Consider the following 26,060-nt stretch of genomic DNA (forward strand, 5'->3'; position numbering starts at 1 on the left):
CCATGTCCCTGTTCCCATCCCAGGGGATGGATCTGGCTGTGGAGCCCAGGGAGAGTAGGAACTGCTCTGGATTCCCTCCTGATCCTGCTCCGTCCCTCCCACCCCAATCCCACTCCATCCATCCCACCCCAATCCCACTCCAGAATCCAGCCCTGATCCCAGTCCACAATTCCACCTGATCCCACTCTGGAATCCTGCCCTGAGCTGCAATCCCCTTCCAATCCCACTCCAACCATTAGGCCCCCATTCCCCTCTGGAATCCCAGCATCCATCCTGGGATCCCTGCACAGAGGATCTGGATCCACACACGCTGCTGGGACTCACTAGTGGGCGCGGGGTCGTATCCATTCCCCTCCCTCTTCCCTATGGAAAGAAAGTGGGATCAGCACCCGTGGCACAGGATCCCCGGAATGCTGCCGGGCGGATCCGTGCCCCTTGTCGACCCCCATCCCGGGAGTTACCGGATCAGAGCTTCCAGACACCGACTGCCACGAGGCCGATGATGATGATGATGGCAGCGATGACGGACACAGTGTCCTAGTTAGAACAGCTGGGACCGATTCCTCACTGGATGGGTGTAGCCCAAAAGTGTGTATTCTATGGTCTTCCATGCCATTTTCCCAGGAACTGTTGTCGGGGGGGGGGGGTCTGCAGGGTGGGGGGAGTGTTCCTGTCCTCATACCCTTTTATGGAATTCCCTGCTCTGAGCATCCTCATATCCTTTTATGGAATTCCCCACTCTGAGGGAAGAACTAAGCATCCTTTTATGGAATTCCCCGCTCTGAGGAAACGACTGACCATTCCTGCCTGAACTGGAGAATATATAAACCTGGAGTTTCAGAACCTTTCCACCACTCGTGGGATCCACAGGAAGGCTGCAGCTCACCACTCTCAACCAGACTGAGACCACCACCCTCAACTGGACTGCAATCACCACTTCTGACCAGACTGCAACAGCTCTCCCACCAGCAGGTTTTTTCTCCTCTCCCTTTACTTTGGACTCGGGGGGGGGCCAAGGAAAACCACTTTGTTCATGCCCCAGGGTGCTGGGTTATACATTTGGGTTTTGTGGGTTAAAATCAATTGCTTGTCTGTATAATCAGACTTATTGGGCAAGGGGGGCCCAAGGGGGGCCCAAGGGGGCTGGTCCAGGGGGGGAAGGGCTGCAGGGGGTGGATCCCAGAGGAGGAAACCCGCCAAAAGCGGCGGCCCAGCCGAGGGAGGAGCCGAGCGGGAGCACAAAGAAGAGCAGCCAAAAGGTCCTGGCGGTGGCTGGGCAATGGCGGGGGGGGCGAGAGCGGTTTGGGGGCCCCCGTGAGAGCCGGGGGGGAACCCCGGTAGCCGCGGAGTGGGGAGAGCGGAGAGGGGCGATCCCGGAGCTGGGGGACCCCCGGAATGCTGGAGGGGGGGGAGCAGAGAGGGAGCGCCGGGCCCCTTAAGCGGGGGTCCCGGAGAGGGGGAAGGCCTTGCAGTGTGGAGAGGAGGGGGGGCCTTGAGGCGGGGTGGGAGCCGAGAGCGCCAAGAGGTTTGCGAGGGTGGGAGCCGAGAGAGGAGGGCCGGCCGGCCCCGGGAGGCAGAGTGGGGAGAAGTGAGCCCTGGGACCCCCCTGGCAACACTCAAGGGGACCCCGGAGAGTGGGAACCCCCCGGAGCTGCGGGACCCTCCGGCAACCCGGAGAAGGGGGACCCCCAATGCAGGCAGAAGTGCCATCAGGCCAGACAGGGGGTACCCCCCTAACCCAGAGAGCAGAGAGGGGGAACTCCTGGGAGGGGATTTTGGGCTGAATGTTGTTGTTTTGGGGGTTTTTATGGACACAGGATGCCCGGTGAGTCCTAGAGCTGGACTTGGGCAGGAGGAACCCCCAAGGCAACACGCTCACCCCTTGTTTTCCCCCCCCATCAGGATTTCTGCTTCCCAAAGCTTGGGCGGATGGAGGAGGAGGCTGCGAGGAAGAGGAAGATGCCTTGGGCCCCCCAGGCAGGTGAGGAGGAAGTCAGTGCCCCTTTGGGTGGGTCTTTTGTCTTTTGTGGCCGTCCTGCCGGGGCCGGAGTTGGGGGGATGTCCTTGGGCTTCCCTGTGGGCCGGAGGCAAATCCCCTGCGTGTCCTTGTTGGTTCCTGCCCCAGGCCCCGAGGTGAGGCCGGAGAGCGCGGAGGACAAATCCCCCCGGCAGAGCCTGGTGGGAGAGGCCGTTTTGAAGGGCTCCCCGGCGCAGGAAGGCAGCGGGGAGGAAAAGGGCCGGAGATGCCCCCGCAGGAGGGGCTCTAAAGCCAGCCCAGGGGGCTGTGAGGAGGAAAGAGCCAGCGTGTGCCGGGAAGGCGGCCGGAGCTTGAGGCGGAGCTGCGAGCTGGTGGTCCCTGAGCAGCCTCCCAGCAGGGAGAAACCCTTCAGGTGCTTGGAATGTGGGAAGAGCTTCAGGAAGAGAACCAACCTCCTGAGGCACCAGCACGTCCACAGTGGGGAACGGCCATACAAGTGTGGGGAGTGTGGGAAAAGCTTCAGGCAGAGCTGCAACCTCCACACCCACCGTCGCATCCACAGTGGGGAAAGGCCCTACACATGTGGGGAGTGTGGGAAGAGCTTTAAACTGAGCTCCCACCTCCTCAGCCACCAGATGATCCACAGTGGGGAACGGCCCTACACGTGTGGGGAGTGTGGGAAAAGCTTCAGGCAGAGTTCCACCCTCCGCACCCACCGTCGCATCCACAGTGGGGAACAGCGCTACAAGTGTGGGAAGTGTGGGAAAAGCTTCAAGCGGAGCTCCACCCTGCTCCAACACCAGATGGTCCACACTGGGGAACGGCCCTACACGTGTGAGGAGTGTGGGAAGAGCTTCAAGCGGAGCTCCTACCTGCTCCAACACCAGATGATCCACAGTGGGAAAGGCCCTACACGTGTGGGGAGTGTGGGAAGAGCTTCAGGGACAGCTCCAGCCTTTGCAAACACCGTTGCATCCACACCAGGGAATGGCCCTACAAGTGCTTGGAATGTGGGAAGAGCTTCTGCACAAGCACCAAGCTGCTCAGCCACCAGCACATCCCCACTGGGGAACAGCCCTACACGTGTAGGGAATGTGGGAGAGCTCCATCCTCTACACCCACCATCACATCCACATCAGGGAGAGGCCTCACAAGTGTGGGGAGTGTGGGAAGAGCTTCAGGGACAGCTCTGCCTTGACCTCCCACCAACGGACCCACCGGTAAGAGAAGCCCCGAGTGCCCCGACTGCGGGAAGAGCTTCGGCCGCTGCTCCAACTCCATCAGCCATGGGAGGACCCGCGTTGGATGATCCACAGGGACCCCCGTTGGGCACAGCCCTGGTGTGCTGGTTTAAAGGTAAACCAGCAGGGGAAATGACAGCGGTGACACCTAGAATGGGATGGAACAGCTGGAATGGGAATGAGAATGCCTGGAATGGGAATGGGGACATCAGGAATGGGATGGGGACAATAGCAATGGGATGGGAACACCAGGAATTGAAATGGGAACACCTGGAATGGGAATTGGGACATTGGGAGCAGATTGGGGACACTAGGAATGGGAATGGGGGCAGCAGGAATGGGAATGGGGGCATGGGGAAGGAACACCTGGAATGGGAATGGGAACACCTGGAATGGAAATGGGGACACCAGGAATGGCAACACCTGGAATTGGAATGGAGACACCTGGAATGGGAACACCTGGAATGGGAATGGGGACACCAGGAATGGAAATGGAAACACCTTGAATGGGAATGGAAACACCTGGAATGGGAATGGGGGCAGCAGGAATGGGAATGGGAACACCTGGAACTGGAATGGAAACACCTGGAATGGAAACACCTGGAATGGGAACACCTGGAATGGGAATAGGAACACCTGGAATTGGAATGGGGACACCTGAAATTGGAATGGGGACACCTGGAACGGGAATGGGAACACCTGGAATGGAAAAGGGGACACCAGGAATGGGAACACCTGGAATTGGAATGGAGACACTTGGAATGGGAACACCTGCAATGGGAATGGGAACACCTGGAACTGGAATGGAAACACCTGGAATGGGAACACCTGGAACTGGAATAGGAACACCTGGAATGGGAATGGGGACACCAGGAATGGAAATGGGGACACTAGGAATGGGAATGGGGACACCAGAAATGGGAATGGAAACACCTGGAATGGGAATGGGGGCAGCAGGAATGGGAATGGGAACACCTGGAATTGGAATGGGGACACCTGGAACGGGAATGGGAACACCTGGAATGGAAATGGGGACACCTGGAATTGGAACACCAGTAATGGGAATGGGAACACCTGGAATGGAAATGGGGACACCTGGAATTGGAACACCAGTAATGGGAATGGGGACACCTGGGCTGGGAATGGGAACATTGGGAATGGGAATGGGAACATCGGGAGCAGGTTGGGAACACCAGGAATGGGAATGGGATCACCTGGGATTGGAATGGGGACACCTGGAATGGGAATGGGAACATTGGGAGCAGACTGGGGACACCAGGAATTGGAATGGGGACACCTGGAATGGGAATGGAGACACCTGGAATGGGAATAGGGAAAACAGAGGTGGGATGGGAATACCTGGAATGGGAATGGGGACAATAGGAATGGGAATGGAGACACCTGGAATATGAATGGGAACACCAAGAACTGGGAATGGGGAAAACAGAAGTGGGATGGGAACACCAGGAATGGGAGGACGGACAATAGGAATGGGAATGGGGACACCTGGAATGGGATGGGAACAACTAGAATGGGATGGGAACACCTGGAACAGGAATGCAAACCCGTGGAATGGGAATGGGAACAGCCGGGCCCGGGCTGTGTCCCTGGGGAAACAGGAGGCCAGGCCCAAAAGAGTTAACTAAGAAATTGGGGCCTGCTAACAAGCTACCAACATCCAAGACCATCTGTGCTCGTTCTGTTCTACTGACTGGAGCAAAGCTTCAGAGAATAGTACAGGAACATGTCCTAGGCCTCGAGGGGATAAATTAGAGAGACAGCAGGATCAGGGAGACATTGGAATAGGAGGAATAGGCCGGGAGCCAGGGCTTTTTCCAAGCTTCAGTGAGCGGGTCAAGAAGAATGGAAGAGAAGGAAGGTCAAGCTGAGGAAGATGAGTTGAAGCCCCCAGAGCCATGGAGGAAGAGTGGAAGTACCCTCAGGATTGAGGGCCAAGAGAAACACCGCCCCAAGCCCCGCCTGAGCTCCACCTCTACTCCGCCTGTTATTAATATGCATCGATAGATGTTGTAATCACTTGAATATGCATTTAATCCCAGCTGAAGATTGGATAAAAATGCTGATTTTGTGTGAAGCCTTCGAGCAAGTTTGTCCAGCGCCAGCTGGCTTGCTCCCAACGTTGAATAAACAAATCCCTTGCTGCTTAAAGATAAAAAAGTCTCTGAGCAGTTTCTCGGACCGATTTTTCGCATTCAGTGCCCAGTCAGTCCCAGGATGATCCCAGTCACTCCTGGTCTCTCCCAGTTGCTCCCAGTTTCCTCCATGTGGTCCCACTCATTCCCAGTTGCCCCCAGAAGCTTCCAGCATGATCCCAGTTGCTCACAGCCACTTCCAGTCATCCCCAGTGCACTCCCAGTTGCTCCCAGTATGATCCCAATCACCTCCTGCATGATCCCACTCACTCCTGGTATGATCCCAGTATTACCCCAGTCACCCTCAGTGTGGTCTCAGTTGCTCCCAGCGTGGGCCAAGCTTCTCCCACCGTGATCCCAGGATGATCCCAGTTGTCCCCATCGTGGTCCCAGTTGCCCCTAGCACAGATCCAGTCACTCCAAGTATGATCCTAGTCCTCCCTCCTGACAGTCCCAGTCAATCCCAGTTGCTTCTCTTGTAGATCCAGTCACTCACAGTTCCTTCCAGTTGCCCCCAGCCTGGTCCTAATTCCCCTTCACGTAGTCCCAGTAACTCCCAGTATGGTCCCAGTCACCCCCACCATGGTTGCAGACACTCCCAGGATATCCCAGCAGAGCCCTCAGCATGCTCATAGTCCTTCCCAGTCACTCCCAGTTGCCCCAGTAACATTCCAGTTTGCACCGGTATGATCCCAGTGACTCCAAGGCACTCCCACTATATCCTATGTGGCCTCCAGTTGCTCCCAGTAGCCCTCAGTGTGGTCCCAGTTGCTCCCAGTCTGATCGCTGTTGCCCCAGTTCTGGTCCTGGAGGGTCCCAGTGTGCTCAGATCCTGCTCCGGGGGGGTCCTGCTGGGTCCTGGTCCCAGTGTATCCTGGTGTCCTGGTCCATCCCAGTCTGTCCCAGTCTGTCCCAGGCCATCCCAGTCCATCCCAGTCAATCCCAATCCATCCCAATCCATCCCAATCCATCCCAGTCCATCCCAGTCCATCCCAGTCCGTCCCAGTCCATCCCAGTCAGTCCCAATCCATCCCAGTCAGTCCCAGTCCCTCCCAGTCCATCCCAGTCAGTCCCAATCCATCCCAGTCAGTCCCAGTCCCTCCCAGTCCATCCCAGTCCCTCCCAGTCCATCCCAGTCCGTCCCAGTCCATCCCAGTCCCTTCCCAGCCGTTTCCCAGGTCCTGCCCCTCCGCCCCCCAAGATGCTGACGGGGTCGGGGCTCCGTCTTTGGCTTCGTCTCCCTGGGCCTGCCTGGAATGAAGGGGCCGCTGGGACACTGCGGGACCTCCTGAGACCAAAGGAACCCCGGGAGAATTTGGATACTCCTGGAATCAAGGCACAACTGGGACACTGCAGGGCCCTATGGAAAAAAAGGAACCTTGTGACACTGCGGAATTCCTGGAATCCAGGGGCCTTTGGGACATGGGGGCCTCATGGAACCAAAGGAACCCTGAGGTGTTTCCGAAGGTCATGGAATCAAGGGGCCACTGGGACACTGCAGGGCCTCTGGCAATTAAAGGAACACTGGGACACTGGGGCAGGACATCCCCCTGCAATGGCACCAAGACAATGCCCCATTTGCAAAGGGGTCAGTGCTGAGCTGAGAGGGGGCCAGGCCAAGGCAGGAGATGTTGGAACCCAGACTGGTTTCACCCCAAATGAAGCCCCTGATGGTGAGGGAACCCCTGGAGTCCAAGGTCTGTCAGTCCATGGGTTTCTACCAGAAAGGGCCAGTCCCCTTTCCCAGGGGCAGGTTCTTCCAACAGAACCCTTCTTGGGGGTGTGTGGAGATTCCTGCCTTGGTTGGGGACCCCCCAAGGTCACTGCTGGAGGTTGAGAGCAGAGATCTCCCCACGAGCGCTGGTCTGGGGGAGTTCCATCCATCTCTAATTAAGAATTATTGCTTGTTTGCCAGCTTTAGTAGAATTGCTTCAACAATTGCTTTAGTGTAGTGCCCTGTCCTACATTATCCTGCACTACTGGTAGTTTTAGTGTTTCTATTGTTCACTAAATAATTCTGATTAAAACCTTTTGTGTCATCATTTGCAAAAATAAATAATTCATTTTCTATCAATAGATCTGATTTACCATCATTAAACCCTGGGGGACAAACGTGGTTCAGTCTCCCCTCTAGAATTGCTCTAAATTTCAGCTGTTGGCACAATGCAAGGCTGAGATTAGATCCAGCAGCCCCCAGCACCCAGAGGAAGTTGGGAGCTCAGGGGGACCACCCCCCTTTCCCAGCCCCCCAGTGCCCAAAGACCCCCATGGGACCGTCCATCCCTCCAGACCACCCCCCCTTTTCCACCCCTCTCCCTGTTCCTCCCACTTTTCCATGGTCCCCTCAATCCCCAGCCACCCCAAGATCAGTTCTGGGGTCTCAACCCCCACTTTTCCCCCTCGCTCCCACCCCTTGCACATCATTCCCCCAATCCCCAGACCCCTCATGCTCAGTTTGGGGGTCCCACCCTCCCCTTTTCCCCACTCTTCTGACCTCTCCCACCCCTTTCCCATCAGCCCCCAATTCTCAGCCTCTCTCCTCCTCCACTTTTGGGGGGTCCTGGTCTCCTCCCACTCAGTCTGGGGTCCCACCACCCCTTTTATCCCCTCTGACTCACCGACCCCCCTTCCCAACACCCCCTCTCACCCAAGAACTCCTCGCCTGCAGTGGGAAGGGTTCCCAGTAACACCAGAGCCCATGAAAGTCCCCCCAAAAATGGGTTAGGTTGAGTCCTCAGTGGGCTCTGAGTGGGTTTGGAGGTTCCTTGGGGGCTGTGGGGTGGTTTAAGGGGGTCCCAGCACACTTTGGGATGAGTTGGATGCCGTGTTGGGGTGCAGATGTCCCCCCAAAGCTCCCCCAGAACAGGGTGACACAAGGGGGGGAGGGGGCACAGAGGTGCCCCTATTCCTGATCCATCCCGGAGCAACCACACTGGGGGCAACTGGGATCGTACTGGGAGCAGCCAGGCCCCTGCTGGGTTTATACTGGGATTGTACTGTGAGTGACTGCAATAATACTGGGAGTATGTGAGAGGGACTGCAACCATACTGGGGATGATTTGGATCAAAGTGGATTCACTGAATCCCCTGGAAGTATCTGGAAGTTACTGGGATTATTGGGGGTGACTGGACTCATAGTGGGATCATATTGGGAGCAACTGGGGCCATGCAGGGGCAAGTGGCATCCTCCAGGTAGTTCCTCCTATTTCTGAGGAGAGAGTTAAAAAAACCCCACACCCCCCCACAGCCTTTGGAGAGTCTTCAGCCTGGAATGTGGATGTGCTGGTTGGTTCTTTTGTGTGGGTCAATCACCCAAGGCAAAAACTCCCCTCCCCCGTTCAACATCCCCCCTTACAGCAATGCAGGGCAAAGAAAGATTCCCTGCCTGGGTTTTTTTGAACAAGTAAACCTGTGACAACCTCCCAGGCTGCTGAGCAGGGACAAGGAGGCAGTGAGGGCCCAGGGCTGCAAGGGGCACTTGTCTCCTCATGGTGGGACCCTAAATGGGCAGAAAAGAAACCCCCAAGGCTCAATTTGGGAGCAATAGTGGGCAGCCATTCTTTGTTATCAGCCCCTCACCCATGGGAGGATCTTCCCCCCAACCAGGAGTGTGCCCCGTTCTCCCCCAGGGCAGCTGAGATTTACTCACAATTTTACACATCCAGCAAATGTCTTACATATTCACTCCTTCCCTCAGAAAGATCACACCCATGGGAATTAGCTCAGAGAGGTCCTTCTGAAGTCCTTCCAAAGTCCTTATTTGGTCACTGGGGGTCTTCTGGTGGCCTCTTGGTGGTCTCTGGTGCTTGTTTGGAGCTTGAACTTTACTTGACCTTGTCTGTTGAGCAGAGTATTTACAGCTGGATACAGAGGGCCCTTGTTCAGCATCTCTTCTCCAAAACCTGGACACTTATGTGACAACTACCCCAACTGAAAAGCATTCAGAAACTTCCTGATTTTGTAACTCCCCTGCCAGAAACTTCCACTGCAAAGGCCCCTGGAAAATTGCCGAGCAAGGGAGAATTCCTGCTCTCAGGAGAGACCCCGCCTGGTTTGACGGGAGGCCTGGGAAGGACCCCCCTGGCAGAAGCTTTCCCCCCAGGCTCTCCAAGCTCCCGGCTGTGGGCAAAGCCAGCCCATGGCCCAGCAGGGTGGGCTGGGGCTGCCCAGGGGCAGGAGACACGGGCCCCACGGAGCGAGGCCAGCGGAGCCCCAGTGGGCCGGGGCTGGAGCGCCCGAGGCCCGGGAGAGGCTGGAGAGCAGGCAGGGAGCCCGCAGGCCTGCCCGCTCCCAGCTGGCAAGGGCTGCAGGCAGAGAGGCAGCTCTGCAGGCCTGGAGCAGCACAGGGGCTCTCCAGCTCTGCCCTCGGCACAGGCCTCTCCCAATGCACCAGGCACAGACGGGCACCATTGCAAAGGGGAACCTTTTAGCCCCAGTTTCGGGGGGAATCACAGACTCGCCCCGAGGAGCCACAGCCAAGGGTCTGGTGGCAGCACGGGGCCCTTCCTGGACATTAGAGACCTTTCCTAATCTTTCAGTGGGCCCACTTTGCCTTTGGATTCGTTGTTTCCATTAATCACAGAGGGGGTGTTAGGCCATAAATCACCTTTAGCCAGCACACAGCAAAAATTCCTCACAAGCTGCTTTGGAGAGAACACAGTTTGGGAAAAGCACTAGAACTGTCAGTTTTGTGAGAGTTACCCTCGATAAGCTTCAGTGAACAAAGCCTGGGAGAGAAAGATGTGTTCTTGAACCTGCATATCTGGAAACAAGGGCCTTCTGCAGAAAGCAGCAGGTAAGGAGGAAGATGAACAAAGGCTCAGCATTTGTGGGGGAAAATCCCCACCTGAGAAAAAGGTGCTCAAAAGACCGAAAGCATGAACTAATTAGCATAAGCAACAAGAGAGTACTGAGCAAGAGTGGCTAAAATACTGATTAAAGAAATGGAACAATGAAATGATGCCATTTGGTACCAATGAACATTAATTTCTTTGTCAAAAAAGCGTAAATGGGTGCAAAAGTGATGTACTGCTGTCTGTGTGAAGGCAGCATTGTTGTTGGCCACATACACAGCCAGCAAAGAAAGTAATGCCTTGCTTTGTCACACTAAACCCACGGTGTTAGAGGGTTTGATTGATCCCAACAATGTCAGAGCATTTGGCAACACCCTCAGCACTCAGTCACTTGCACTGCCAGCATGGGGGCCAAATGCTGTCCTTGGAAAAAACATGGACTGATATCATTTCCAGGAGCCCAGCTCCAAAATTTGGATAGCACTTCCCAAATTGGATATGTCTGGGGATTGCTGCCATGCCAAAAGGGTCAGGACAGAAAGCTGCTGCTGGCCTTTGCCTGCCCTGGGAAACCTTTCCTCTGCCCCCCAGCACTGGGGCTGGGTGCTGTCCTTCCCAAGGGAAGGGACTGTCATCCCCCCCGGGAGCCACCTCCAAACCTTGGATGCCACCTGCCAGCCTGACTCTGTCAGGGATTGCTCCCACCCAAAAGGGGCCAGCACAGGAACCTGTTGCTGGCCTTTGCCTGCCCTGGGCACCCTGTCACCTGCCCCTGAAACACTGGGGCTGGGGGCTTTCCTTCCCAAGGACAGTTAATGGCACCAACTTTCAGGAGCCCACCTCTGAGCTTTGGGCATCATCTCTGTCCTGCAAAATGGGTGTTTCCTCAACCCTTTGTGTTCCCTTGGTCTGTCACAGCCCCAAAAAGGCTGAGACCCTTGTTCCTGACCACTTTTAAAGAGGATTTGAAGCTTAAAGTCTTTTAGGAAACTAATCCAAAAGAGCCCCCCATTTCCAACAATGGCTTTCCTGCATTACTGGAGGGAGCAGTGAGAATTTTGGGATGAAGTCTTTACTCTGCTGCTGATGAGCTCAGAGTCGGTGTCTCCTGTGCTCTGGCCACGGGGCAGGGCCTCCCTGCCCTTTGGTCCCTGCCTTGTGGCCACCCCTGTGCCAGGGGATACTGTGCAGGCCACCTGGAAACAAACCCATTCCAGCCCAGCATTCCCCTGTGTGCCCACTGGAATGTGCACCAGACACCCTGAGGGAAGAAACATTTCCAGAGGAGAAGACTTTGCTCTTCCTGCTGCAGCCACAAATGGGACAAATGAAACCCTCCAACTCTGTCCTTTTGTATCAGTGAGTCAGACACCACTTTCTTCTGGCCAGGGGGTGTGTGGGGGATAACTCCAGCCCTCCCTGCCCCCCCAGCCTTTTCACTTATTTATATGTGTTTAACAAAGAAAGAATTTAAAGGGCATCAGTTTTAAATTACATCATCCTCTTCAGTATTTAGCATTCTGTCCTCTACTGGTTATTGACTTTTTAATTCTCATGCTAATTAGTCCCCATTTTTCAGGCTTTTTATTATCCTTTTCCCAGGCAGGGAGTTTCCAACACCTATTGTATGGTCTTTGTTAACCTCTTCTTTATCTTCTAGTTCCTGCACAATGTCCTTGTGGTCTGTAAATTCTGCATTCCCTGTGTCCAGTTTCAGCAATCCATCTCTCTCCCCAGGCTTTGTTCACTGAAGCAGATCAGGGCTAGTTTAGCAAAACTCAGAGTTGCAATAATTTTCCCAAGCCTGTTCCCACAAGAGCAGGTGATGACAAACTTTGCCAAGTGCTGGCCAATAGTGACTTAAGACTAACCCACTGTTTAGGATGAATATTCTGGTTATGATTCACTAAAGCAATTAACTAACAAGTTAATGAACATCATTCATTTAAAAGAATCAGGAAATGATCTCGTTCCCAGCAGCAGCCCCGAGTGCCCGGAGCCGATGTGTGCAAGTGCTGGGCTGGAGCAGAGATGTGCTGGAGGGGCAGATGGCAATGGGACAGCACAGAAAGGGGAAACGCTTCCCCCCAGGCCAGGGAAAGGCTGGGTTGGTCTCTGCAGCCCTGGCAGGAGAGGCCTTTGCTGTCGGGGGGTCTCTGCAGCCCCTGAGGGGCTGTGCTGGAGGAGAAGCTGATCTCAAGGCAGGACAGAGATGCTGAAAATGTCTTTGGGTGGGCACATCCCGTGATTCAGGAACACTGACAATCATCCCACAGAGCCTTGGTTAAATCATCAGGTGGGTGATGAAGGGACAGAAGGGCCTGCAAAGCCTGGGAGCAGGTCCCCCATTCCATTGCAAGTGGAAACACCGTGGGATCTTCTGGCAGGGCAGTAGGGCTGGGCACAGGCAAGCCAGGAGATGCTGGAGGCTGTGGCAGACAGCTCTGGGCCCCAGACAATCCCTGGGCTGCCCAGGGCTGCTCTCTTGCTGCCAGACAAGGGGGTCTGGCTGGGCAGGGGAAGGCTGAGGGAGCCAGGGCTGCAGGGAGCAGGGAATGGTGGAGCTGCAGGACAAGGAGCAGAAGGGCCCTGCAGGGCTGCAGCAGAGCTGATTGCAGGGAGCTGCCTTCAGGGCAGGGATTCTGCCCCTGGGCTCTCCCTGCTGAGGCCACACCTCGAGTGTTGTGCCCAGTTCTGGGCCCCTCACTTTGGGGAAGGTGTTGAGGTGCTGGAGCGTGTCTGGAGAAGGGCACTGGGGCTGCTGAAGGCTCTGGAGCACAAGTGCTGTGAGGAGCAGCTGAGGGAGCGTGGACAGAAGGAGGCCCAGGGGGGACCTTCTCACTCTCTACAACTCCCTGAGGTCTCCCCTCAGTCTCCTCTTGTGCAGCTGAACAGCCCAAGTGCCCTGAGCTGCTCCTCCTAAGGCTTCCCCTGCAGAGCCTTCCCCATCCTGGTGGCCTCCTTTGGACACTCTCGACTGGCTCCATCTCTTCCTTCCATTGTGTCCCCCCAGAGTGCCCCACTATTGAGGTGAGGCCGCCCCAGGGCAGAGCAGAGCGGGACAATCCCCTCCCTGGCCCGGCCATGCTGGGCCTGATGCCCCCAGGACAGGGTTGTCCCTCCTGGCTGCCAGGGCACTGCTGACTCCTGGCCAAGTGGGCACCCCCAGGACCCCCAGGGCCCTTTCCCAGCACTGCTCTCCAGCCTCTCATTCCCACTCTGTCCCCACATCTGGGGTTGCCCATCCCAGGGGCAGAATCCAGCACTGCCCCTTGTTGAACTTCCGTGGCTCTGCCGCCAACCCATCCCTCCACCACTGCAAAACACCCACCGGGGACCCCCAAAATCCCCCTAAGGGGCATTTGCGGCTCAGCTTTGGAGTCCTGTAAGATCCAAACATTCTCCCCCTACACCCCCCCCTTCCAAAAAAGAAACAAACACCAAAACCCCCACCAAGATATTTGGGACGAGCTCCCCCTTCCCGATCCCCCGCGAGATGGGGCGGGGGGGACGACCCTGTTCCCGTTCCCGCTCCGCCTTTCTCCCTGCCCTTCCTGCCGCCCCTCCTTCTCCTGCTGCATCGCTGCGGCCGCGGGCGGAGCTCTGGGGTGAGCGGGGAAGGGGGACGAGCCGATGGGAAAGGGGGGAAAGGAGGGAAACGGGGGGTAGGACCCCCAAAGGGAGCGCGGGGGGCGGTGGGTGAGCCCCAAAGGGAGCTGGGGGGAGCCGGGGTTTGGGGGGCCGGTGGGCAAGGGGTGGGCGAGGGGGGCTAAGGGGAGGTGGGAGAGCGGGCAAGGGGTTCCCTTGGGGGTCCCTTGGTGTCCCCATGCGTTGATCTGTGGAGAGGGGGGCCCTGGAGAGGGGACACCCCCGGGCTCGCTGTGCCGAGCCGGCGGTCGGGGCCGTGCTGTTGGTTGCCGATCCCGGCCGGCTGAGCCAAGAGCCCGGCCACGTGTGCGGGGCCCGATCCGCTCCCTGCTCTCGTTGCCCCGGGGCAGCCTCTGGTGTCCCCCCGGCTGTGGGGGCGTTTTGTTGGCTCGGGCACAGGCGGCCCTTGTGCGGGGCTGTGTGCCGGGGGGCTGCTGGGGGTCCCCGGGGGGTGTTTTGGGGCGGTGTCGGGGTGGGTTGTGGGCAGAGCCCCGTGGGTGGTCGGGGGGCTGCGGGTCCCCCCCTTGTTGGGGGTTGGTGTTGGTGGGTGAGGCCCCGGCGGCTCCATTGTGAGGCCGGTGTGGGCGGGGGGGGCTGGTCCGGGGGAGCCGGAGGGAGCCGAGGCAGCGGGTTTGGGGAGCCCTCGGGAGAGCCGGGGGTGGGGGGAGGAAGGGCGGGAGCCCCGGAGTGTGGAGAGCGGAGCGGGGCGATGGCGGAGCTGGGGGACCCCCGGCAGGCTGGAGGGGGGAGCAGGGAGAGGGAGGAGCCCCGGGAGGCTGCAAGGGGGGTCCCGGAGAAGGGGGAGCCTGGGCAGTGGGGACCCCTGGGATCCCCGGGCCAAGAAAGTGGAGAAGGCAGAGAGGGGGAATGTCTGGGAACCCGGCCCCCTGAAGCAGAGTGAGGGGAGAAGGGACCCCTGAGACCCCCAAAAGCCCCGGCACCCCTAAGCGGGACCCCCAGCAGCCCAGAGAGGGGAGAGCCCAGAAGGTAAATGTGCAGAGACCAGAGCGGGGGAACTTCTGGGAGGGGTTTTTTGGGCTGAATGTTCATATTTTGGAGTATTTTTTTGCTGTCCCTTGATCTTTTGCAAATTTGGGGGGACTTTGTTGTTTGTGTTTTTTTCCCAAATCTCTATGTTTACTGTTTTTCTGGTCTAAATCTTGTTGTTTTGGAGATTTCTATGGACACAAGATGCCCAGTGAGTCCTAGAGCTGGACTTGGGCAGGAGGAACCTCCAAGACAACGCACTCACCCCTTGTTTTCCCCCTCCAGTAAGATTTCTGCTTCCCAAAGCTTGGGCGGATGGAGGAGGAGGCTGCGAGGAAGAGGAAGGTGCCTTGGGCCCCCCAGGCAGGTGAGGAGGAAGTCAGTGGCCCTTTGGGTGGGTCTTTTGTCTTTTGTGGCCGTCCTGCCGGGGCCGGAGTTGGGGGGATGTCCTTGGGCTTCCCTGTGGGCCGGAGGCAAATCCCCTGCGTGTCCTTGTTGGTTCCTGCCCCAGGCCCCGAGGTGAGGCCGGAGAGCGCGGAGGACAAATCCCCCCGGCAGAGCCTGGTGGGAGAGGCCGTTTTGAAGGGCTCCCCGGCGCAGGAAGGCAGCGGGGAGGAAAAGGGCCGGAGATGCCCCCGCAGGAGGGGCTGCAAAGCCAGCCCAGGGGGCTGTGAGGAGGAAAGAGCCAGCGTGTGCCGGGAAGGCGGCCGGAGCTTGAGGCGGAGCTGCGAGCTGGTGGTCCCTGAGCAGCCTCCCAGCAGGGAAAAGCGCTTCAGGTGCTTGGAATGTGGGAAGAGCTTCAGCAGGATCACCAGCCTCCTCAGCCACCAGCACATCCACACTGGGGAACGGCCCTACACGTGTGGGGAGTGTGGGAAGAGGTTCAGGCAGAGCTCTACCCTCCACAACCACCGTCGCATCCACAGTGGGGAACGGCCCTACACGTGTGGAGAGTGTGGGAAGAGCTTCAAACGGAGCTCCTACTTGCTCGGACACCAGATGATCCACAGTGGGGAACGGCCCTACATGTGTGGGGAATGTAAGAAGACCTTCAAATGGAGCTCCCACCTGCTCCGACACCAGATGATCCACAGAGGGAACGGCCCTACACGTGTGGGGAGTGTGGGAAGAGCTTCAGGGACAGCTCCAGCCTTTGCAAACACCGTTGCATCCAGACCAGGGAATGGCCCTACAAGTGCTTGGAATGTGGGAAGAGCTTCAGCACAAGCACCAAGCTGCTCAGCCACCAGCACATCCCCACTGGGGAACAGCCCTACACGTGTAGGGAATGTGGGACAGCTCCACCCTCTACACCCACCATCACATCCACATCAGGGAGAGGCCTCACAAGTGTGGGGAGTGTGGGAAGAGCTTCAGGGACAGCTCTGCCTTGACCTCCCACCAACGGACCCACCGGTAAGAGAAGCCCCGAGTGCCCCGACTGCGGGAAGAGCTTCGGCCGCTGCTCCAACTCCATCAGCCATGGGAGGACCCGCGTTGGATGATCCACAGGGACCCCCGTTGGGCACAGCCCTGGTGTGCTGGTTTAAAGGTAAACCAGCAGGGGAAATGAGAGCGGTGACCCCTAGAATGGGATGGAACAGCTGGAATGGGAATGAGAATGCCTGGAATGGGAATGGGGACATCAGGAATGGGATGGGGACAATAGCAATGGGATGGGAACACCAGGAATGGGAATGGGAACACCTGGAATGGGAATGGGGACATTGGGAGCAGATTGGGGACACTAGGAATGGGAATGGGGCCAGCAGGAATGGGAATGGGGACACGTGGAATGGGGAAGGAACACCTGGAATGGGAATGGGAACACCTGGAACGGAAATGGGGACACCAGGAATGGGAACACCCGGAATTGGAATGGAGACACCTGGAATGGGAACACCAGGAATGGGAATGGGAACACCTGGAATGGGGACACCAGGAATGGGAATGGGAACACCTGGAACTGGAATGGAAACACCTGGAATGGGAATAGGAACACCTGGAATAGGAATGGGGGCAGCAGGAATGGGAATGGAAACACCTGGAATGGGAATGGGAACACCTGGAATGGAAAGGGGAACACCAGGAATGGAAATGGGGACACCTGGAATTGGAATGGAGACACCTGGAATGGGAACACCTGGAATGGGAATGGGAACACCTGGAACTGGAATGGAAACACCTGGAGTGGGAACACCTGGAATGGGAATAGGAACACCTGGAATGGAAATGGGGACACCTGGAATTGGAATGGAGACACCTGGAATGGGAACACTAGTAATGGGAATGGGAACACCTGGAATGGAAATGGGGACACCAGGAATGGGAATGGGAACACCAGGAATTGGAATGGAGACACCTGGAATTGGAATGGGAACACCTGGAATGGAAATGGGGACACCAGGAATGGGAATGGGGACACCTGGAACTGGAATGGAAACACCTGGAGTGGGAACACCTGGAATGGGAATAGGAACACCTGGAATGGGAATGGGGACACCAGGAATGGGAATGGAAACACCTGGAATGGGAATGGGAACACCTGGAATGGAAATGGGGACACCAGGAATGGGAATGGGAACACCTGGAATGGAAATGGGGACACCTGGAACTGGAATGGAAACACCTGGAGTGGGAACACCTGGAATGGGGATAGGAACACCTGGAATGGGAATGGGAACATTGGGAATGGGAATGGGAACATCGGGAGCAGGTTGGGGACACCAGGAATGGGAATGGGATCACCTGGGATTGGAATGGGGACACCTGGAATGGGAATGGGAACATTGGGAGCAGACTGGGGACACCAGGAATTGGCAGGGGGACACCTGGAATGAGAATGGGAACACCTGGAATGGGAATAGGGAAAACAGAGGTGGGATGGGAACACCTGGAATGGGAATAGGGACAATAGGAATGGGAATGGAGACACCTGGAATATGAATGGGAACACCAAGAACTGGGAATGGGGAAAACAGGAGTGGGATGGGAACACCAGGAATGGGAGGAGCGACAATAGGAATGGGAATGGGGACACCTAGAATGGGATGGAACAGCTGGGAAGGGAATTGGAACACATGGAATGGGAATGGAAAAACCTGGAATTGGAATGGGGACACCTGGAATGGGAATGGAGACACCTGGAATGGGATGGGAACAACTAGAACGGGATGGGAACACCTGGAACAGGAATGCAAACCCGTGGAATGGGAATGGGAACAGCCGGGCCCGGGCTGTGTCCCTGGGGAAACAGGAGGCCAGGCCCAAAAGAGTTAACTCAGAAATTTGGGCCTGCTAACAAGCTACCAACATCCAAGACCATCTGTGCTCGTTCTGTTCTACTGACTGGAGCAAAGCTTCAGAGAATAGTACAGGAACATGTCCTAGGCCTCGAGGGGATAAATTAGAGAGACAGCAGGATCAGGGAGACATTGGAATAGGAGGAATAGGTCGGGAGCCAGGGCTTTTTCCAAGCTTCAGTGAGCGGGTGAAGAAGAATGGAAGAGAAGGAAGGTCAAGCTGAGGAAGATGAGTTGAAGCCCCCAGAGCCATGGAGGAAGAGTGGAAGTACCCTCAGGATTGAGGGCCAAGAGAAACACCGCCCCAAGCCCCGCCTGAGCTCCACCTCTACTCCGCCTGTTATTAATATTCATCGATAGATGTTGTAATCACTTGAATATGCATTTAATCCCAGCTGAAGATTGTAGAAAAATGCTGATTTTGTGTGAAGCCTTCGAGCGGGACCTCCTGAGACCAAAGGAACCCCGGGAAAATTTGGATACTCCTGGAATCAAGGCACAATTGGGACACTGCAGGGCCCTATGGAAAAAAAGGAACCTTGTGACACTGCGGAATTCCTGGAATCCAGGGGCCTTTGGGACATGGGGGCCTCATGGAACCAAAGGAACCCTGAGGTGTTTCAGAAGGTCATGGAATCAAGGGGCCACTGGGACACTGCAGGGCCTCTGGGAATTAAAGGAACACTGGGACACTGGGGCAGGACATCCCCCTGCAATGGCACCAAGACAATGCCCCATTTGCAAAGGGGTCAGTGCTGAGCTGAGAGGGGGCCAGGCCAAGGCAGGAGATGTTGGACCCCAGACTGGTTTCACCCCAAATGAAGCCCGTGATGGTGAGGGAAGCCCTGGAGTCCAAGGCCTGTCAGTCCATGGGTTTCTACCAGAAAGGGCCAGTCCCCTTTCCCAGGGGCAGGTTCTTCCAACAGAACCCTTCTTGGGGGGTGTGTGGAGATTCCTGCCTTGGCTGGGGACCCCCCAAGGTCACTGCTGGAGGTTGAGAGCAGAGATCTCCCCACGAGCGCTGGTCCGGGGGAGTTCCATCCATCTCTAATTAAGAATTCTTGCTTGTTTGCCACCTTTAGTAGAATTGCTTCAACAATTGCTTTAGTGTATTGCCCTGTCATATCTTATCCTGTACTACTGGTAGTTTTAGTGTGTATGTTGTGTAGTAAATAATTCTGGTTTAGTCCTTTTGTCTGATCATTTTTAAGAATAAGTAGTTAATTGATATAAATATAACTGCTTTTCCATCATTAAAACCTATGGGACAAAACTGGTTCAATCCCATCTCTATAATTCCTTAAATTCAAACCATTGGCACAATGCAAGGCTGAGATTGGATCCAGCTGCCCCCAGGCTCCTCTGGGAGCAGGAGTTTAGTGTCACCGGACACAGAGATTTCTGTGAACAGTTTTTCCTGCACTCTGTAGGCCTTGCTTGCCATGGAAGTGTCAAGTGTGTATTGTTTATACTTATAGACTGTGTGAAAATATGTGATGCTTATACTTGTTAGCTGTGTGTCTAATTATAAGGTTTGAGAACATGATATGTTTATAGAAAGAAAACCTTGAGAAACTGAAGATAATGAAACACCTGCAAATTTAGTAAAACCCTAAAAGCAGATTAATTAGAAAGAGGTTTCTATGCCAAGGATGATTTCAGATCGCGTGGACAGAACATCAGGTCCAATGAACTGGGGACATGAGACACGTGCACAGACTGATCTATCCAATCACCTTATTGTGAGCATGTGCCCTAAACAAATAAACTGTATAAAAGTTAACTGATTTAAATAATAAATTGACATATTGCCGATCCTAAGGGTCTGTGAGCTTATGTTCGTGCCTCCCCATCAATAACTGGTGCCCGAAACAGGACGGGACTTCCTCTTCGTCGAGTTCTGAGGGACGTAAGGCGAACAGAAGGACGTGGGAGAAGCAGCCGTTTACAGGTAGCGTGACCCCGGCGCTACGGAACAAAGTCATGCGCGTGGGGAAAAAGAAATCTTACCCTGATCAGGTGAGTCTGCTGAAGAAAGGAGAATCGGGGTCTGCAGAAAGAGGCAGTGCAAACGCTCCTTTATTTAATTCTCTCTGAGAGGGCTGGGGGGGACACACGACCCCCAAAAGTGCGGGCGGGGCAAAATTGGGAGGTCCTGGCTGGGCCCAAGGCCACGGGGAGGGGCTGCGGCCGCCGGCGGCTCAGGAGCTCTGTGGGGAGAGAAAAGGGGGTGAGAGGGGGCCGGGGGGGCAGGGGGGTCCAGAGGCTGTGGGAGAGCAAGGGGGGGGGACACGACTCCTATTTAGGGACCCCCCTTTACCTTCTCCCGCAGGTAGAAGCTGAGCCCCAGCGCCAGGAAGACCAAGCCCAAGACGAAACCCCCGACCCCCACCAGGATCTTGCTGCGGACGGTGTCCGGTGGCATCTCTGGGGGGAGTCGGGGGGTCAGCACCCCCAAAACCTCCTCCCACGCACCCCCCGGCACCCCACAGAGCCCGGCCCGCTCTCCCCCAGCCCACCCGGGGGTCCCTCCGACCTCCTGCCAGTCCCTTCCCAGCCCCTGCAGGGATCCCACCCAGCCCCTCTCAGACCCTTTAGGACCCTCCAACGCCCCTCCCATCACCCCCAGCACCCACCAAACTCCCTCCCAGTCACCCCCAGTTGCCCCCCCGGGGCTGGGGGGGCCGGGCCGTACCCCAGTGCCGGCTGAGGGGGTGCTCCAGGCTGACGTGCTCCACCTGGCAGCTGTAGGTGACCCCGTGCCGGGGGGGGATTTCCAGCAGCACCAGCACCTGGTAGCTCCAGTCCCCGTTGGGGACCACGTCGGTGGCCACCACGTGCTCCGGCAGCTCCTGCCCATCCTGGAACCACCTCACCTGCACCGGCGCAGGGTAGAAATCCATCACGGAGCAGAGCAGGCGGCCGGGGCCGGGCTGGGAGCTCGACGGCACCAGCGAGATGGACACGCTGGGGGGCACTGGCAGGGACGGGGGAGACACTGGGCTCAGCTGGGGGGTACTGGGAGGGAAGGCAGAGGCCTTGGAGGGCACTGGGAGGGACTGGGATGGCAGTGGGAGGGACTGGGATGGCAGTGGGAGGGACTGGGAATAGAGTGGGGGAGAAGGGGCTGGGCTGGGGGGGCACTGAGGAGAGAGTTGGGAGATGTGGGAGTGAAGTGAGAACGACTGGGAATGGACTGAGAGGGTCTGGGAGTTGGGTGAGAGGGACTGGGAGTGACTGGTGTGGACTGGGAGTGACTGGTGTGGACTGGGAAGGAAGCGATGGGGACTGGGAGGCTGAGTCGTGGTGAGGGAAGTCTTTGGTTTGGGTCTGCCTGGCAACTGGAGCGTCATCAGAGGGACGCGCTGGGATTGGCTGAGGGGCGTGAGCTCGGTGGCCCCAGCGGGGTGGAGACGCGGGGGGGGCACTGGGAGAGACTGGGATGGACTGGGATGGACTCTGAATAACTGGAATGGACTGGGAGTGACTAGGGAGCATTGGAAGGACTGGGAGACACTGGGACGGACTGGGAGGAACTGGGAGTGGGGAAAAGGCAAGGGGATGGGCACAGGGAGGGCTGTGGGGTCTGGGGTGATTCCCAGTGAGGGTTTGAGGGGCTCAAGAGTCATTCCCGGGGGAGGGCCCATGGGACCCGCTGTGCCCCACGCTCACCTCTCCTCTCCATAGCAGGTGGAGTGTACACCTCGTAGTTGTGCCGGCAGAACGTGTCCACCTCAGCCCGTTTACGCTCAATGATTTCTGGGTTGCTGTTGAAGTACCTGGCTTGGATCTCCCCAAACGGGGTGTCCCCCACATAGACCCCCACATCACTGTCGAAGTGCAGGAGCTGCTCCCGGTTGCAGATGTACCTGTCCACGAGCCTCACCCGCTCGGTGCCGTTGATGAAGTGACACTCGCTCGGAGACAACAACTGGAACACCCCTGTGTGTGCAGGACATGGGTCAGGGGGTGCCCCGTCCCCCCCCATCATCCCCCAGCCCCCCACAGCAGGGTGGGAGCTCAGGGAGCCACCCCGGACCCCCCTTTCCCACCCCCCTCTGCCCCACGGACGCCCCAGCACCGGCTGTTGGCTGGGGGGGAACCCCCCCATCAGCCCCCCGGGGATGGACAGCTGGGTTGGGGACCCCCCCAATGCCGATCCGACCACCCCAGAGCCCCAAGGAACCGCTCCGGGGCTCAAGGGACACCCAGGGACCCCCAGGGCACCCCTCTGCCTGCTCTCCCACACCCCCTTGTCCCCCTCTCCCACCCCTTTCCCACCGGCCCCTCAATCCCCACACCCCCCCAACCTCACTTTGGGGCTCCCACCCCCCTCCCACTCACTCCGGGCCTTCCCACCCCCCTCCCACTCACTTTTGGGGCTCCCACCCCCTCTTTTCTCCCTCTTTCCCCCCCTTTCCCACCCGACCCCCTGCCCGCCCCCCCCGCTCACCCGACAGCTCCTCGCCCGCAGCCGGGGGGGCTCCCAGCACCACCAGCACCGCCAGCACGGCCCCAGCTCCCCGCACACGCTCCATGCCCAGCGCCGGACAGCTGCTGACAGCCCCAAACCAGCCGGGCGGCGCCGTTTTGGGGGGTTTGGGGCGCGCTGGGCTTGGCTGAGGGCGCAGTTGGGGCCCTTTTTTCGAGGCGTCTTCCCGGCGACTGATGAGTCATCAGCGCGGCGCGCTGGGATTGGGCGCGGGCGGCGTGGGCGCTTTGGGATTGGCTGAGGGCCGTTGGGGGCCCCCGCGGCAGCCCCGGGCCTGGGGGGTGCGGGGGGTCCGTGGGCTGCGGGGGAGGGGGGAGCTCAGGGCCCACCAAAAATGCCCAGCCAGGGCTCCCGCAGCTCAGGGCCGCCCAAAAACGCCCATCTGGGACTCCCGCAGCTCCCACGGGCCCCCAAAATCACCTGAGGGCTTTCTCTGACTGGCTGAACTCGGGGAGGGCTCCGTTCCGGACGGGTCTGCCCGGCAGCTGATGACGCACCAACAGCGCTCGCTCCCATTGGCTGCTGCTGCTGACCCTGCCCGGGCCTTGGGGGGTCCAAGGTGGGTTCTGGGAGTTCCCGGATTCCTGGGGTTGGCGTTTGGGTTGTCCTGGATACGTGGGGATGAGGTTCTGGGTGGCCCCGAGTGCCCAATAATTTCCAGTTCCTGGGATTCTGGGGGTGTGACGCTTTCCAAATCCCACTCTGCCTGGGACTTTTAGGGTCTGGGAGTGTCCAGTCCCCTCTTTTCCAATATTTTGGGCTCTGGATGTGCCCAAGCCAACTTTCTCGGGGATTTTTAGGGTCTGGGCATGCCCCAACCCCCTATTCCCATGCGTTTCATGGTCTAGGAGTGTCCAAGCCCCTCTTTTCCAATATTTTGGGGTCAGGGAGTGCCCCAACCACGATGTTCCTGTAACTTCTGGGATCTAGGAGAGCCCCCATGTTCCCAAGATTTCTGGGGTCTGAATGTCCCCAAAAGCCCTGTTCAAAGGATTTTGTGGGTCTGGAAGTGCCCAAACCCCCCATTCCTGGGATTTTCAGAGCCCCCTCACTGCCCCCCCAAAAACCGGGACTGCAGAGAACTGGGAAGCTTTACTGGGAGCACTGGGAGCAGCCGGCTGGGGTGTGAACAAAAGCAGGGCCGGGGGGGACACACAACCCCCCCAAAGTGCAGGTGGGGCTGGACTGGGGGGTCCCGGCTGGGCCCGAGGCCACGGGGAGGGGCTGCGGCCGCCGGCGGCTCAGGAGCTCTGTGGGGAGAGAAAAGGGGGTGAGAGCGGGGTGGGGGGACAGGGGGGACACCGGGATACACCCAGACCTGGACTGGAGCCAGCAGGACCAGAACTGGGGCAACTGGGATCATACTGGGAGCAACTGGGAGCATGTTGGGGGCAACTGGGATATACTGGGAGTGTTTGGGAGTGAGTGGAACCATAATAGGGGTGAATTGGAATAACTGGAACCACGCTGGGGGCAACTGGGATCATCCTGGGAGAAACTGGGAGCAACTGGGACCATGCTGGGGAGTACTGGGATCATACTTGGATCACAGTTGGAGAGCTTGGTCCATGCTAGGAGAAATTGGGGACACAGTGAGTGTGACTGGGGTCATACTGGGAGTGACTGGGAACAAACTGGATTCGTACTGGAAGTGTCTGCAAGTTACTGGGATTGTACTGAGGGTGACTGGACTCATAGTGGGATCATACTGGGAGCAACTGGGACCACCTTGGGGGCAACTGGGATCCAACTGGGAGTGACTGGGATCCTAGTGGGAGTGACCAGGACCATACTGGAACCATCCTGGGAGTGACTGTAAGTGACTGGGATCATACTGGGAGTGACTGCAAGTATTCAGGGGGGAACTGGGAACCAGTGGGGCCATACTGGAAGCCAACTGGGGACATACTTGGAGCAACTGGGATCATCCTGGAAGAAAGTGGGAGTGACTGGGAGTGACAGGGTGCATTCTGGAGGCAACTGGCATGGACTGGGAGTGACTGGGATTGTACTGATGGGAACTGGAAGCATCCTGGGGCAAGTGGAAGTAACTGGGTATGACTGTGAGCATGCTGAGGGCAACTGGGATCTACTGGGAGAGTCTGCAACCATCGTGGGGGTGACTGGGGGCACACTGGGAGTGACTTGGACCATGTGGGGGGCAACTGGGAGCAACTGGGAGTGACTGGATCTACAGTGGGGCAACTGGGATTGGCTGGGACCATGCTGGGGGAAGACTGGCATCACACTTGGATTGACTGGATCTGTGCTGGAGGCAACTGGGAGCAGCTTGGCCCATGCTGGGGACAACTGGGCCCACAGTGAGGGTGACTGGGGTCATACTGGGAATGACTGGGAGCATTCTGAGGGCAGTTGGGACCATGTTGGTGCAACTGGGATATACTGGGAGCAAGTGGGATCACGCTGGAGGTTCCTGGGATCATACTGGGAGCGACTGGGACCACACTAGGAGTGACTGGGAGTGACTGGATCTACAATGGGGCAACTGGGATTGACTGGGACCATGCTGGGGGAAGACTGGCATCACACTTGGATTGACTGGATCTGTGCTGGAGGCAACTGGGAGCAACTTGGCCCATGCTGGGGACAACTGTGATTGTACTGGGATAATACTGGGATATTACTGGGATTCAGACTGGGATCAGACTGAGATCAGACAGGGATCATACTGAAAGCAACTGGGTCTCTGCCCAGGGCAACTGGGAGCAACTGGGATCACAGTGGAAAAACTGGGAGCAACTAGGACCACACTGGCAGTGACTGGGAGTGGCTGTGAGCAACTGGGATCACGCTGGAAGCTACTGGGAGCAAGTGGGAGTGAGTGGGACCACATTGGCAGCAACTGGGATATACTGGGAGAGACCAGGAGGGACTGGGATCATACTGAGACTGACTGGGATCATAATGGGAGTGACTGGGAGTGCAAGGGATCATCCTGGGAGCAACTGGAACCACAGTCAGTGACTGGGAGGAACTGGGACCCTGCTGGGGGCAAATGGCTTTATCCTGGGAGTGCCAGGGCATGTCTGGGTTCATCCTGGGTGTGAGTGCCACCATCTGGGGTGTCACTGGGAGCTACTGGGATGGTCCTGGGAGGGACTGGGAGGGAGTGGAACTCTAGTGGGGTGACTGGGAGTGACAGGGATGATACTGGGAGTGACTGAAACACAGTAGGGGTGAATGGGGGCTACTGGAACCACGCTGGGGGCAACTGGGATCATCCTGGGATCATACTGGGAGTGACTGCAATAATACTGGGAGTATGTGAGAGTGACTGCAACCATACTGGGGATGACTGGGATCAAACTGGATTCGTACTGCAAGTTCCCGGGATCATACTAGGAGTGACTGGACTCCTAGTGGAATCATACTGGGAGCAACTGGGACCATGCAGGGGCAAAAGGCCTCCTCCAGGCAGTGACTGAAAGTGCCTGGGGCCATACTG

At 57.4% G+C, this 26,060-nt stretch overlaps 4 protein-coding genes across 4 annotated transcripts in view; 1 reads left to right on the forward strand and 3 right to left on the reverse strand.

The window, feature by feature from the left end:
- Positions 1-26,060, reverse strand: part of LOC127464027 (zinc finger protein 551-like) — a gene marked incomplete at its 3' end in the record, with an annotated part of 68,060 nt that overhangs the window by 24,504 nt on the left and 17,496 nt on the right. The gene's annotated exons all lie outside the window — the stretch shown is intronic.
- Positions 1,794-16,356, forward strand: LOC127464021 (zinc finger protein with KRAB and SCAN domains 1-like). Its single transcript, XM_051774116.1, has 4 exons — positions 1,794-1,825; positions 1,903-1,981; positions 15,312-15,903; positions 16,353-16,356. The coding sequence occupies exons 1-4, from the start codon at positions 1,808-1,810 to the stop codon at positions 16,354-16,356; spliced, it is 693 nt and encodes a 230-aa protein (XP_051630076.1). The 5' UTR covers positions 1,794-1,807.
- LOC127464005 (uncharacterized) lies at positions 16,522-17,666 on the reverse strand. Its single transcript, XM_051774103.1, has 2 exons — positions 16,725-17,666; positions 16,522-16,688 (listed from the first exon to the last, which is right to left on the reverse strand). The coding sequence occupies exons 1-2, from the start codon at positions 17,505-17,507 to the stop codon at positions 16,548-16,550; spliced, it is 924 nt and encodes a 307-aa protein (XP_051630063.1). The 5' UTR covers positions 17,508-17,666; the 3' UTR covers positions 16,522-16,547.
- LOC127464022 (class II histocompatibility antigen, B-L beta chain-like) lies at positions 20,182-23,187 on the reverse strand. Its single transcript, XM_051774117.1, has 5 exons — positions 22,556-23,187; positions 21,775-22,044; positions 20,798-21,079; positions 20,423-20,529; positions 20,182-20,310 (listed from the first exon to the last, which is right to left on the reverse strand). The coding sequence occupies exons 1-5, from the start codon at positions 22,638-22,640 to the stop codon at positions 20,182-20,184; spliced, it is 873 nt and encodes a 290-aa protein (XP_051630077.1). The 5' UTR covers positions 22,641-23,187.

Source organism: Manacus candei, unplaced genomic scaffold (genome assembly GCF_025592945.1).
Source record: "Manacus candei isolate 608988 ecotype Guabito, Panama unplaced genomic scaffold, ASM2559294v1 h1tg000185l, whole genome shotgun sequence".
NCBI classification, from domain to species: domain Eukaryota; kingdom Metazoa; phylum Chordata; class Aves; order Passeriformes; family Pipridae; genus Manacus; species Manacus candei.